This window comes from Pseudophryne corroboree, chromosome 2, assembly GCF_028390025.1.
Source record: "Pseudophryne corroboree isolate aPseCor3 chromosome 2, aPseCor3.hap2, whole genome shotgun sequence".
NCBI lineage: Eukaryota > Metazoa > Chordata > Amphibia > Anura > Myobatrachidae > Pseudophryne > Pseudophryne corroboree.
Genome location: NC_086445.1, coordinates 137,918,832 through 137,931,900, shown reverse-complemented (window position 1 = coordinate 137,931,900; position 13,069 = coordinate 137,918,832). Strand labels below are relative to the sequence as shown.

At 47.5% G+C, this 13,069-nt stretch overlaps 1 protein-coding gene across 2 annotated transcripts in view; it reads left to right on the top strand.

Moving 5' to 3' along the window:
- Positions 1-12,532, top strand: part of HMGB1 (high mobility group box 1) — a 57,647-nt gene extending 45,115 nt beyond the window's left edge. For both annotated transcript variants that reach the window (XM_063951748.1, XM_063951749.1), the window contains exons 3-5: positions 10,261-10,406; positions 10,974-11,148; positions 11,881-12,532. In XM_063951748.1, the coding sequence (XP_063807818.1) occupies positions 10,261-10,406; positions 10,974-11,148; positions 11,881-12,042 (483 nt within the window). In that variant the 3' untranslated portion in view covers positions 12,043-12,532. The remainder of the gene's footprint in view (positions 1-10,260; positions 10,407-10,973; positions 11,149-11,880) is intronic.
- Positions 12,533-13,069: the final 537 nt, after the last annotated feature.

Here is a 13,069-nt window from a genome sequence, read left to right as displayed (position 1 = left end):
AGGGTTAAAAAAGAGAGGGGGGCACTAATTAGGCGCAGTATTAACAATACAGCAGCTATAAGGGGAAAAACACTTATATAAGGTTATCCCTGTATATATATAGCGCTTTGGTGTGTGCTGGCAAACTCTCCCTCTGTCTCCCCAAAGGGCTAGTGGGGTCCTGTCCTCTATCAGAGCATTCCCTGTGTGTGTGCTGTATGTCGGTACGTTTGTGTCGACATGTATGAGGAGAAAAATGATGTGGAGACGGAGCAGATTGCCTGTAATAGTGATGTCACCCCCTAGGGGGTCGACACCTGAGTGGATGAACTGTTGGAAGGAATTACGTGACAGTGTCAGCTCTGTATAAAAGACAGTGGTTGACATGAGACAGCCGGCTACTCAGCTTGTGCCTGTCCAGACGTCTCATAGGCCGTCAGGGGCTCTAAAGCGCCCGTTACCTCAGATGGCAGATATAGACGCCGACACGGATACTGACTCCAGTGTCGACGGTGAAGAGACAAATGTGACTTCCAGTAGGGCCACACGTTACATGATTGAGGCAATGAAAAATGTTTTACACATTTCTGATAATACGAGTACCACCAAAAAGGGGTATTATGTTCGGTGAGGAAAAACTACCTGTAGTTTTCCGGAATCTGAGAAATTAAATGAGGTGTGTGATGATGCGTGGGTTTCCCCCGATAACAACTGATAATTTCTAAAATGTTATTGGCATTATATCCTTTCCCGCCAGAGGTTAGGGTGCGTTGGGAAACACCCCCTAGGGTGGATAAAGCGCTCACACGCTTGTAAGGGCTCTACCCTCTCCTGAGATGGCCGCCCTTAAGGATCCTGCTGATAGAAAGCAGGAGGGTATCCTAAAATGTATTTACACACATACTGGTGTTATACTGCGACCAGCAATCGCCTCAGCCTGGATGTGCAGTGCTGGGTTGGCGTGGTCGGATTCCCTGACTGAAAATATTGATACCCTAGATAGGGACAGTATATTTTTGCCTATAGAGCATTTAAAAGATGCATTTCTATATATGCGTGATGCACAGCGGAATATTTGCCGACTGGCATCAAGTCTAAGTGCGTTGTCCATTTCTACCAGTAGAGGGTTATGGACACGTCAGTGGTCAGGTGATGCGTATTCCAAACGGCATTTGGAAGTATTGCCTTAATAAGGGGAGGAGTTATTTGGGGTCGGTCTTTCAGACCTGGTGGCCACGGCAACAGCTGGGAAATCCACGTTTGTACCCCAGGTCGCCTCTCAACATGAGAAGACGCCGTATTATCAGGCGCAGTCTTTTCGTGGACAAGCGGGCAAAATGTTCCTCATTTCTGCCCCGTGACAGAGGGAGAGGAAAAAGGCTGCAGAAATCAGCCAGTTCCCAGGAACAGAAACCCTCTCCCGCCTCTGCCAAGCCCTCAGTATGACGCTGGGGCTTTACAAGCAGAATCAGGCACGGTGGGGGGCCTGTCTCAATGAATTTCAGCGCGCAGTGGGCTCACTCGCAAGTAGACCCCTGGATCCTTCAGGTGATATCTCAGGGGTACAAATTAGAATTCGAGACGTCTCCCCCTCGCCGTTTTCCTAAAGTCGGCTTTACCGATGTCTCCTTCTGACAGGGAGACAGTTTTGGAAGCCATTCACAAGCTGTATTCCCAGCAGGTGATAATCAAGGTACCCCTCCTGCAACAGGGAACGGGGTATTATTCCACACTGTTGTGGTACCGAAGCCGGACGGCTCGGTGAGACCGATTCTAAATCTAAAATCTTTGAACACTTACATACAGAGGTTCAAATTCAAGATTGAGTCACTCAGAGCAGTGATTGCGAACCTGGAAGAAGGGGACTACATGATGTCTCGGGACATCAAGGATGCTTACCTTCATGTCAAAATTTACCCTTCTCACCAAGGGTACCTCAGGTTTATGGTACAGAACTGTCACTATCAGTTCAGACGCTGCCGTATGGATGGTCCACGGCACCCCGGGTCTTTACCAAGGTAATGGCCGAAATGATGATATTCCTTCGAAGGAAGGGAATTTTAGTTATCCCTTACTTGGACGATTCCCTGATAAGGGTAAGATCCAGGGAACAGTTGGAGGTCGTTGTAGCACTATCTCAGGTAGTGTTGCGGCAGCACGATTGGATTCTCAATATTCCAAAATCGCAGCTGGTTCCGACGACTTGTCTTCGGTTCCTAGGGATGATCCTGGACACAGTCCAGAAAAAGGTGTTTCTCCCGGAGGGGAAAGACAGGGAGTTATCCGAGCTAATCAGGAACCTCCTAAAACCGAGCCAAGTCTCAGTGCATCAATGCACAAGGGTTCTGGGTAAAATGGTGGCTTCCTACGAAGCAATCCCATTCGGCAGATTCCACGCAAGAACTTTCCAGTGGGACCTGCTGGACAAATGGTCCGGGTCGCATCTTCAGATGCATCAGCGGATAACCCTGTCACCAAGGACAAGGGTGTCCCTCCTGTGGTGGTTGCAGAGTGCTCATCTTCTAGAGGGCCGCAGATTCGGCATTCAGGACTGGGTCCTGGTGACCACGGATGCCAGCCTGCGAGGCTGGGGAGCAGTCACACAGGGAAGGAATATCCAGGGCTTATGGTCAAGCCTGGAGACATCACTTCACATAAATATCCTGAAGCTAAGGGCCATTTACAATGCTCTAAGCTTAGCAAGACCTCTGCTTCAAGGTCAGCCGGTGTTGATCCAGTCGGACAACATCACGGCAGTCACCCACGTAAACAGACAGGGTGGCACAAGAAGCAGGAGGGCAATGGCAGAAGCTGCAAGGATTCTTCGCTGGGCGGAAAATCATGTGATAGCACTGTCAGCAGTATTCATTCCGGGAGTGGACAACTGGGAAGCAGACTTCCTCAGCACGACCTCCACCCGGGAGAGTGGGGACTTCACCCAGAAGTCTTCCACATGATTATAAACCGTTGGGAAAAACTCGACAGGTTTTGCGCCAGGTCAAGGGACCCTCAGGCAATAGCTGTAGACGCTCTGGTAACACCGTGGGTGTACCAGTCAGTGTATGTGTTCCCTCCTCTGCCTCTCATACCCAAGGTACTGAGATTGATAAGATGGAGAGGAGTAAGCACTATATTCGTGGCTCCGGATTGGCCAAGAAGGACTTGGTAACCGGAACTTCAAGAGATGCTCACGGAGGATCCGTGGCCTCTACCTCTAAGAAGGGACCTGCTCCAACAAGGACCCTGTCTGTTCCAAGACTTACCGCGGCTGCGTTTGACGGCATGGCGGTTGAACGCCGGATCCTGAAGGAAAAAAGGCATTCCGGATGAAGTCATCCCTATCCTGATCAAAGCCAGGAAGGATGTAACCGCAAAACATTATCACCGCATTTGGCGAAAATATGTTGCGTGGTGCGAGGCCAGTAAGGCCCGACGGAGGAAATTCAACTGGGTCGATTCCTACATTTCCTGCAAACAGGAGTGTCTATGGGCCTGAAATTGGGGTCCATTAAGGTTCAAATTTCGGCCCTGTCAATTTTCTTCCAAAAAGAACTAGCTTCAGTCCCTGAAGTTCAGACGTTTGTAAAAGGGGTACTGCATATACAGCCTCCTTTTGTGCCTCCAGTGGCACTTTGGGATCTCAATGTAGTTTTTTGGGTTCCAAAAGTCACATTGGTTTGAACCACTTAAATCTGTGGAGTTAAAATATCTCACATGGAAAGTGGTCATGCTGTTGGCCCTGGCCTGGGCCAGGCGCGTGTCAGAATTGGCGGCTTTATCCTGTAAAAGCCCTTATCTGATTTTCCATTCGGACAGGGCGGAATTGAGGACTCGTCCTCAGTTTCTCCCTAAGGTGGTTTCAGCGTTTCACCTGAACCAACCTATTGTGGTGCCTGCGGCTACTAGGGACTTGGAGGACTCCAAGTTGCTAGACGTTGTCAGGGCCCTGAAAATATATGTTTCCAGGACGGCTGGAGTCAGAAAATCTGACTCGCTGTTTATCCTGTATGCACCCAACAAGCTGGGTGCTCCTGCTTCTAAGCAGACTATTGCTCGTTGGATTTGTAGTACAATTCAGCTTGCACATTCTGTGGCAGGCCTGTCACAGCCAAAAATCTGTAAATGCCCACTCCACAAGGAAGGTGGGCTCATCTTGGGCGGCTGCCCGAGGGGTCTCGGCTTTACAACTTTGCCGAGCAGCTACTTGGTCAGGAGCAAATACGTTTGTAAAATTCTACAAAATTGATACCCTGGCTGAGGAGGACCTGGAGTTCTCTCAATTGGTGCTGCAGAGTCATCCGCACTCTCCCGCCCGTTTGGGAGCTTTGGTATAATCCCCATGGTCCTTACGGAGTCCCCAGCATCCACTTAGGACGTTAGAGAAAATAAGAATTTACTTACCGATAATTCTATTTCTCGTAGTCCGTAGTGGATGCTGGGCGCCCATCCCAAGTGCGGATTGTCTGCAATACTGGTACATAGTTATTGTTACCAAAAAATCGGGTTATTGCTGTAGTGAGCCATCTTTTCTAGAGGCTCCTTTGTTATCATGCTGTTAACTGGGTTCAGATCACAAGTTGTACAGTGTGATTGGTGTGGCTGGTATGAGTCTTACCCGGGATTCAAAATCCTTCCTTATTGTGTACGCTCGTCCGGGCACAGTATCCTAACTGAGGCTTGGAGGAGGGTCATAGGGGGAGGAGCCAGTGCACACCAGATAGTCCTAAAGCTTTCTTTAGATGTGCCCAGTCTCCTGCGGAGCAGCTATTCCCCATGGTCCTTACGGAGTCCCCAGCATCCACTACGGACTACGAGAAATAGAATTATCGGTAAGTAAATTCTTATTTTCTCTGACGTCCTAGTGGATGCTGGGAACTTCGTAAGGACCATGGGGATTATACCAAAGCTCCCAAACGGGAGGGAGAGTGCGGATGACTCTGCAGCACCGAATGGGCAAACACAAGGTCCTCCTCAGCCAGGGTATCAAACTTGTAGAACTTAGCAAATGTGTTTGAACCCGACCAAGTAGCAGCTCGGCAAAGCTGTAAAGCCGAGACCCCTCGGGCAGCCGCCCAAGAAGAGCCCACCTTCCTTGTGGAATGGGCTTTTACTGATTTAGGATGCGGCAATCCTGCCGAAGAATGAGCTTGCTGAATCGTGCTACAGATCCAGCGCGCAATAGTTTGCTTTGAAGCAGGAGCACCCAGCTTGTTGGGCGCATGCAGGATAAACAGCGAGTCAGTTTTCCTGACTCCAGCCGTCCTGGCTATATATATTTTCAAAGCCCTGACTACATCTAGTAACTTGGAGTCCTCCAAGTCCCTAGTAGCCGCAGGCACCACAATAGGTTGGTTCAAATGAAACGCTGATACCACCTTAGGGAGAAATTGGGGACGAGTCCTCAATTCTGCCCTGTCCATATGGAAGATCAGATAAGGGCTTTTACACGACAAAGCCGCCAATTCTGACACACGCCTAGCCGAAGCTAAGGCCAATAGCATGACCACTTTCCATGTGAGATATTTTAGCTCCATGGTCTTAAGTGGCTCAAACCAGTGGGATTTCAGGAAATCCAACACAACGTTAAGATCCCAAGGTGCCACTGGAGGCACAAAAGGGGGCTGAATATGCAGCACTCCCTTAACAAACGTCTGAACTTCAGGCAGTGAAGCCAGTTCTTTTTGAAAGAAAATAGATAGGGCCGAAATCTGGACCTTTATGGAACCTAATTTTAGGCCCATAGTCACTCCTGACTGTAGGAAGTGCAGGAATCGACCCAGCTGGAATTCTTCCGTAGGGGCCTTCCTGGCCTCACACCAAGCAACATATTTTCGCCATATACGGTGATAATGTTGTGCTGTCACGTCTTTCCTAGCCTTTATCAGCGCAGGAATCACTTCATCTGGAATGCCCTTTTCCGTTAGGATCCGGCGTTCAACCGCCATGCCGTCAAACGCAGCCGCGGTAAGTCTTGGAACAGACAGGGCCCCTGTTGTAACAGGTCCTGTCTGAGAGGCAGAGGCCATGGGTCCTCTGAGATCATTTCTTGTAGTTCTGGGTACCAAGTTCTTCTTGGCCAATCCGGAACGATGAGTATAGTTCTTACTCCTCTCTTTCTTACAATCCTCAGTACCTTGGGTATGAGAGGAAGAGGAGGGAACACATAAACCGACTGGTACACCCACGGTGTCACTAGTGCGTCCACAGCTATCGCCTGAGGGTCCCTTGACCTGGCGCAATATTTTTTTAGCTTTTTGTTGAGACGGGACGCCATCATGTCTACCTGTGGCCGTTCCCAACGATTTGCAATCAGCATGAAGACTTCTGGATGAAGTCCCCACTCTCGCGGGTGGAGGTCGTGCCTGCTGAGGAAGTCTGCTTCCCAGTTGTCCACTCCCGGAATGAACACTGCTGACAGTGCTAGCACGTGATTCTCCGCCCATCGGAGAATCCTTGTGGCTTCTGCCATCGCCATCCTGCTTCTTGTGCCGCCCTGTCGGTTTACATGGGCGACCGCCGTGATGTTGTCTGACTGAATCAGCACCGGTTGGTTTTTAAGCAGGGGTTCTGCTTGACTCAGGGCGTTGTAAATGGCCCTTAGTTCCAGAATATTTATGTGAAGGGAAGTCTCCTGACTTGACCACAGTCCTTGGAAGTTCCTTCCCTGAGTGACTGCCCCCCAACCTCGGAGGCTTGCATCCGTGGTCACCAGGACCCAGTCCTGTATGCCGAATCTGCGGCCCTCGAGAAGATGAGCCTTTTGCAGCCACCACAGCAGAGACACCCTGGCCCTCGGGGACAGGGTGATCAGCCGATGCATCTGAAGATGCGATCCGGACCACTTGTCTAACAGATCCCACTGAAAGATCCTTGCATGGAACCTGCCGAAGGGAATTGCTTCGTAAGAAGCTACCATCTTTCCCAGGACTCGCGTGCAGTGATGCACCGACACCTGTTTTGGTTTCAGGAGGGCCCTGACCAGAGATGACAATTCCTGGGCCTTCTCCACCGGGAGAAACACCTTCTTCTGTTCTGTGTCCAGAATCATGCCCAAGAACAGCAGACGCGTCGCAGGAATCAGCTGCGGCTTTGGGATATTCAGAATCCAGCCGTGCTGTTGCAGCACTTCCCGAGATAGTGCTACGTTGACTAACAACTGCTCCTTGGACCTCGCCTTTATAAGGAGATCGTCCAAGTACGGGATAATTATAACTCCCTTCTTCCGAAGGAGTATCATCATTTCGGCCATTACCTTGGTAAATACCCTCGGTGCCGTGGACAGACCAAACGGCAACGTCTGGAATTGGTAATGACAGTCCTGTACCACAAACCTGAGGTACTCCTGGTGAGGTGGGTAAATGGGGACATGCAGATAAGCGTCCTTTATTTCCAGCGACACCATAAAATCCAGGCTTGCAATAACCGCCCTGAGCGATTCCATTTTGAACTTGAACTTCCTTACATAAGTGTTCAAGGATTTCAAATTTAGAATGGGTCTTACCGAACCGTCTGGTTTCGGTACCACAAACATTGTGGAATAGTAACCCCGTCCCTGTTGAAGGAGGGGAACCTTGATTATCACCTGCTGAAGGTACAGCTTGTGAATAGCCGCCAGCACTACCTCCCTTTCCCTGGGAGCCGCTGGCAAGGCTGATTTGAGGTAACGGCGAGGGGGAGTCGCCTCGAACTCCAGCATGTATCCCTGTGATACCACTTGTAGAACCCAGAGATCCACCTGTGAGCGAACCCACTGGTCGCTGAAGTTCCGGAGACGCGCCCCCACCGCACCTGGCTCCACCTGTGGAGCCCCAGCGTCATGCGGTGGACTTAGTGGAAGCAGGGGAGGATTTTTGTTCCTGGGAACTGGCTGTCTGGTGCAGCTTTTTCCCTCTACCCCTGCCTCTGGGGAGAAAGGATGCGCCTCTGACCCGCTTGCCTTTCTGAGGCCGAAAGGACTGTACTTGATAATACGGTGCTTTCTTAGGCTGTGAGGAAACCTGAGGTAAAAAAGTCGACTTCCCAGCTGTTGCTGTGGATACGAGGTCCGAGAGACCGTCCCCAAACAATTCCTCACCCTTATAAGGCAAAACCTCCATGTGCCTTTTAGAATCAGCATCACCTGTCCACTGCCGAGTCCATAATACTCTCCTGGCAGAAATGGACATTGCATTAATTCTAGATGCCAGCCGGCAAATGTCCCTCTGTGCATCCCTCATATACAAGACAACGTCCTTTATATGCTCTATGGTTAGCAAAATAGCATCCCTGTCGAGGGTATCAATGTTGTCTGACAGGGTATCAGACCATGCTGCTGCAGCACTACACATCCATGCTGAAGCAATAGCAGGTCTCAGTGTAGTACCTGAGTGTGTATATACAGACTTCAGGATAGCCTCCTGCTTTCTATCTGCAGGCTCCTTTAGGGCGGCCGTATCCTGAGACGGCAGTGCCACCCTTTTAGATAATCGTGTGAGCGCCTTGTCCACCCTAGGGGATGTCTCCCAGCGTAACCTATCCGTTGGCGGGAAAGGGTACGCCATCAGTAACCTCTTAGAAATCACTAGTTTCTTTTCAGGGGAACACCACGCTTCTTCACACAATTCATTTAATTCATCAGATGGGGGAAAAGTCACTGGCTGCTTTTTCTCCCCAAACATAATACCCTTTTTAGTGGTAACCGGGTTAATGTCAGAAATGTGCAACACATTTTTCATTGCCGTAATCATGCATCGGATGGCCCTTGTGGATTGTACATTTGTCTCATCCTCGTCTACACTGGAGTCAGACTCCGTGTCGACATCTGTGTCTGCCATCTGAGCTAGCGGGCGTTTTTGAGCCCCTGATGGCCTCTGAGACGCCTGGGCAGGCGCGGGCTGAGATGCCGGCTGTCCCAAGGCTGTTACGTCATCAAACTTTTATGTAAAGAGTTGACACTGTCGGTTAATACCTTCCACATATCCATCCATTCCGGTGTCGGCCCCGTAGGGGGCGACATCACACTTATCGGCTCCTGCTCCGCCTCCACGTAGCCCTCCACATCAAACATGTCGACACAGCCGTACCGACACACCGCACACACACAGGGAATGCTCTGACTGAGGACAGGACCCCACAAAGTCCTTTGGCGAGACAGAGAGAGAGTATGCCAGCACACACCACAGCGCTATATAACACAGGGATTATCACTATACTGAGTGATTTTTCCCAATAGCTGCTTATTAATGACCAATTTGCACCTAAATTGATGTGCCCCCCCTCTCTTGTTTACCCTTGTTGTACTGGATACTGCAGGGGAGAGCCTGGGGAGCATCCTTCCAGCGGAGCTGTGAAGAGAAAATGGCGCTGGCTGTGCTGAGGAAGATAGCCCCGCCCCTTCAGCGGCGGGCTTCTCCCGCTTTTTATAATGTTAATGGCGGGGTTTTTTGCACATATACAGTTTTATACACTGTATTATGTGCTATTTGTGCCAAAAGGTAAACTAATTGCTGCCCAGGGCGCCCCCCTCCCCCCCAGCGCCCTGCACCCAACAGTGACCGGAGTGTGTGGTGTGCTATGGGAGCAATGGCGCACAGCTGCAGTGCTGTGCGCTACCTTAATGAAGACAGGAGTCTTCAGCCGCCGTTTTTCATCTTTATCTTCTGGCTCTGCAAGGGGGACGGCGGCGCGGCTCCGGGAACGGACGATCGAAGTCGGGCCCTGTGTTCGATCCCTCTGGAGCTAATGGTGTCCAGTAGCCTTAGAAGCACAAGCTAGCTGCAAGCAGGTAGGTTTGCTTCTCTCCCCTCAGTCCCTCGTAGCAGTGAGTCTGTTGCCAGCAGATCTCACTGAAAATAAAAAACCTAACAAATTCTTTCTTTTCTAGTGAGCTCATGAGTGCCCACTAAGTGCATCCAGCTCTGGCCGGGCACAGATTCTAACTGAGGTCTGGAGGAGGGGCATAGAGAGAGGAGCCAGTGCACACCAGATATAGTACCTAATCTTTCTTTTAAGAGTGCCCAGTCTCCTGCGGAGCCCGTCTATTCCCCATGGTCCTTATGGAGTTCCCAGCATCCACTAGGACGTCAGAGAAAGTAAAAATGTTGGAGAGTGCAGACAATTGGATTGACCCCTGTGTGTTGCCACTTAATATTTTGAGACTTGTTAACTGCCATATAAGTATTTTCCTATAAATTAACTTGTACCAGTCACATTGGGCAGTTGAACAGAAGATGGATTTGATTACGGAACGTTGAGTGTAGTTTTCTGTGAGATCCTAATAAAACATGATATTTTTCCCCTTAGACGATGTCCGCTAAGGAAAAAGGGAAGTTTGAAGATATGGCAAAAGTGGACAAGGTTCGTTATGAAAGAGAAATGAAAACTTATATACCGCCCAAAGGAGAAACAAAAAAGAAGTTTAAGGACCCAAATGCACCAAAGAGACCACCGTAAGTTTATAGTTTTATTATTATATGGCGCCACAAGGGTTCCGCAGCGCCCAATTACAGAATACATAAACAAATAATCAAACAGGAAAACAGCAACTTACAGTTGATGACAGTGTAGGACAAGTACAGGGTAAATAAACATAGTTACATCAGCAGATGACACTGGAATAAGTATCAGGTGGCAGAAGACTGCTGGATGTGGTGCAGTTGAAGATTATTAAAGTAAGAGGGAAGGGGGCCCTGCTCGTGAGGGCTTACATTCTAAATAGTTTTAGGGTAAATGAAAGGTTTATTTAACTGACAGCAATTAAAAGGACATGCATATCTAGGGTCTGTTTTGTCAACAATTAATAAGTCTACCAGTATGTTTGTGGGCTGTAGGAGAATATCAAAGCACCTGGATGGGAACACTACACAAACAGAGGGAGAGCACACAGGGTCTTGGATAGAATACAGCTCGTGGTTCATGCAATACTGTAATAAGACCGTGTTACACACTAACAAATAAGGAGTTATGGAGGAAAAGGGATCATACAGATAACCATCACAGTATTTTATTTTATGCAGATCCGCTTTCTTCTTGTTCTGTTCTGACTTCCGTCCTAAAATCAAAGGGGAGCACCCAGGCTTGACCATTGGAGATGTTGCAAAGAAACTGGGAGAGATGTGGAATAATACTGCATCAGAAGACAAGTTGCCTTACGAAAAGAAAGCTGCGAAACTGAAGGAAAAATATGAAAAGGTAATTAACTCTTTTATAATTTTACTATATTATTTAACATGACATATCTTAAAATTGTTTCTTAACATTTTATTAAATAACTTTGGATCTTTTTAAAAAATAATAATCTCTAACCAATCAAGGCTGCGGGGACAGGGTTAGGCTGGGGGGGGTTTAGGGTTAGGCTTTGGGAATGGAGGATTACGGTTAGGCTGCGGGAAGAGAGGGGTAGGGTAACTTTAGTTGCTCAAACATGTCGGGATTATGACAGTCGGGATGCCGCTGTCTGTATACTGACCACCGGCATCCAACTGCTGGTATCCCGTACCCAACCCGTTTGTGCAATAATGTTAAAATCATCAAATTTAGGAAGGTTAGAGACATTTACAACTCGTATTACGTTAGTCGTTAAGACACAGTAAGTTTGTGTGTGTAATATGTATAAAATATTATTTTTAACATAGTTCTCCTTGGTTTCAGGCAAACATGACAACTATCTATTATACTTGTTTAGTAATAAAATAGTTTAACTTTTTTACAGAGATAATCCTAAAAATATGGCTTATTCATGACCCCTCCATCCTTCTAATTGTGCAGTTAGCACACACACTGTATACCCACATTCCCAGTCCATGGTGCTGCTCTGGAAATAAGTCTTTACTTGAAAATGTGCATAGAGGAAACTGTTTTTCGTCTTTAAAAATGTGAAATCTCTGCTTATATTTAGTACATTTTTCTTTAATATTTCTTTAGGATGTTGCGGCATATCGGGCCAAAGGTAAACCCGAGCCAGCAAAAAAGGCTCCTGCTAAGCCTGAAAAGAGCAAGAAACAGGAGGATGATGAAGACGATGATGAAGAGGACGATGAGGAGGATGACGAAGAAGAGGAGGAAGATGATGACGATGATGAATAAATCTCTCCATGAGCATTTTTTTGTCTATATATCATTTAAACCCCCTGTACACAGCTCACTCATTTTTAAAGACAAAAACAAATGAAATATAAGAATGTGTACGTTTTTGTTTTTAAACTGTACAGTCTTTTTTTTTTTTTTTTTTTTTTTTTTTCCCCCCCCTTGGTTTATTTTCTTGTATAGTTAACACACTACCATATGTGTTTTTAGATTTCCCTACCTTTAGTGGTTTTCACTTGCCACTAACCTTGCCTGGTATAGTATGGGGGTTGTAAATTGGCATGGTAAATTCAGCAAGTTCATAATTGGTGCACAGCACAAAATAGTTTATATGGGGATGTCGTTCATTTTTCATCTACAGTTGTTTCCGCATCATAATTGTTGTTCTGTTTAAATGAATACCACTCTGTAATTGCAAAAAAAGAAAAAAAAAAGTTGCAATGTTGTTGACATTATGATTGCTTCTAAGTAAAGAAAACAATTTTTTTTATTACTGTTGTTGGTTTATCTGGAATATGCATATGCTTTCTTACAGGGTTTATGATTGTGCAAATGCAGATGACCTTAAATAGTCTTTAATGCTAGCCATCATAAGCAATGGAAAATAATAAAAAAAGTACAAAAAATATTATAATTAAGACAGTTAATGTAAAATATCAGCAAATATAAGAACTGCCTTGTACAAAAACACAAGTGATTCAGTTCTATGTGATGTTGGAGTCATTCTAGAACTTTGCCACCTGAACGTCATGTATTTTACTTTGCACTCCCATAGGCATGCTTCCTGGTGTTGGACTACTGTGCATACAGGTGATCTAGAATTGCATAACGTTGTTTTATATTTCTCTTACGTCCTAGAGGATGCTGGGGACTCCGTAAGGACCATGGGGTATAGACGGGCTCCGCAGGAGACATGGGCACTCTAAGACTTTAGATGGGTGTGAACTGGCTCCTCCTTCTATGCCCCTCCTCCAGACCCCAGCTAGATCCTGTGCCCAGAGGAGACTGGATGCACTGCAGGGGAGCT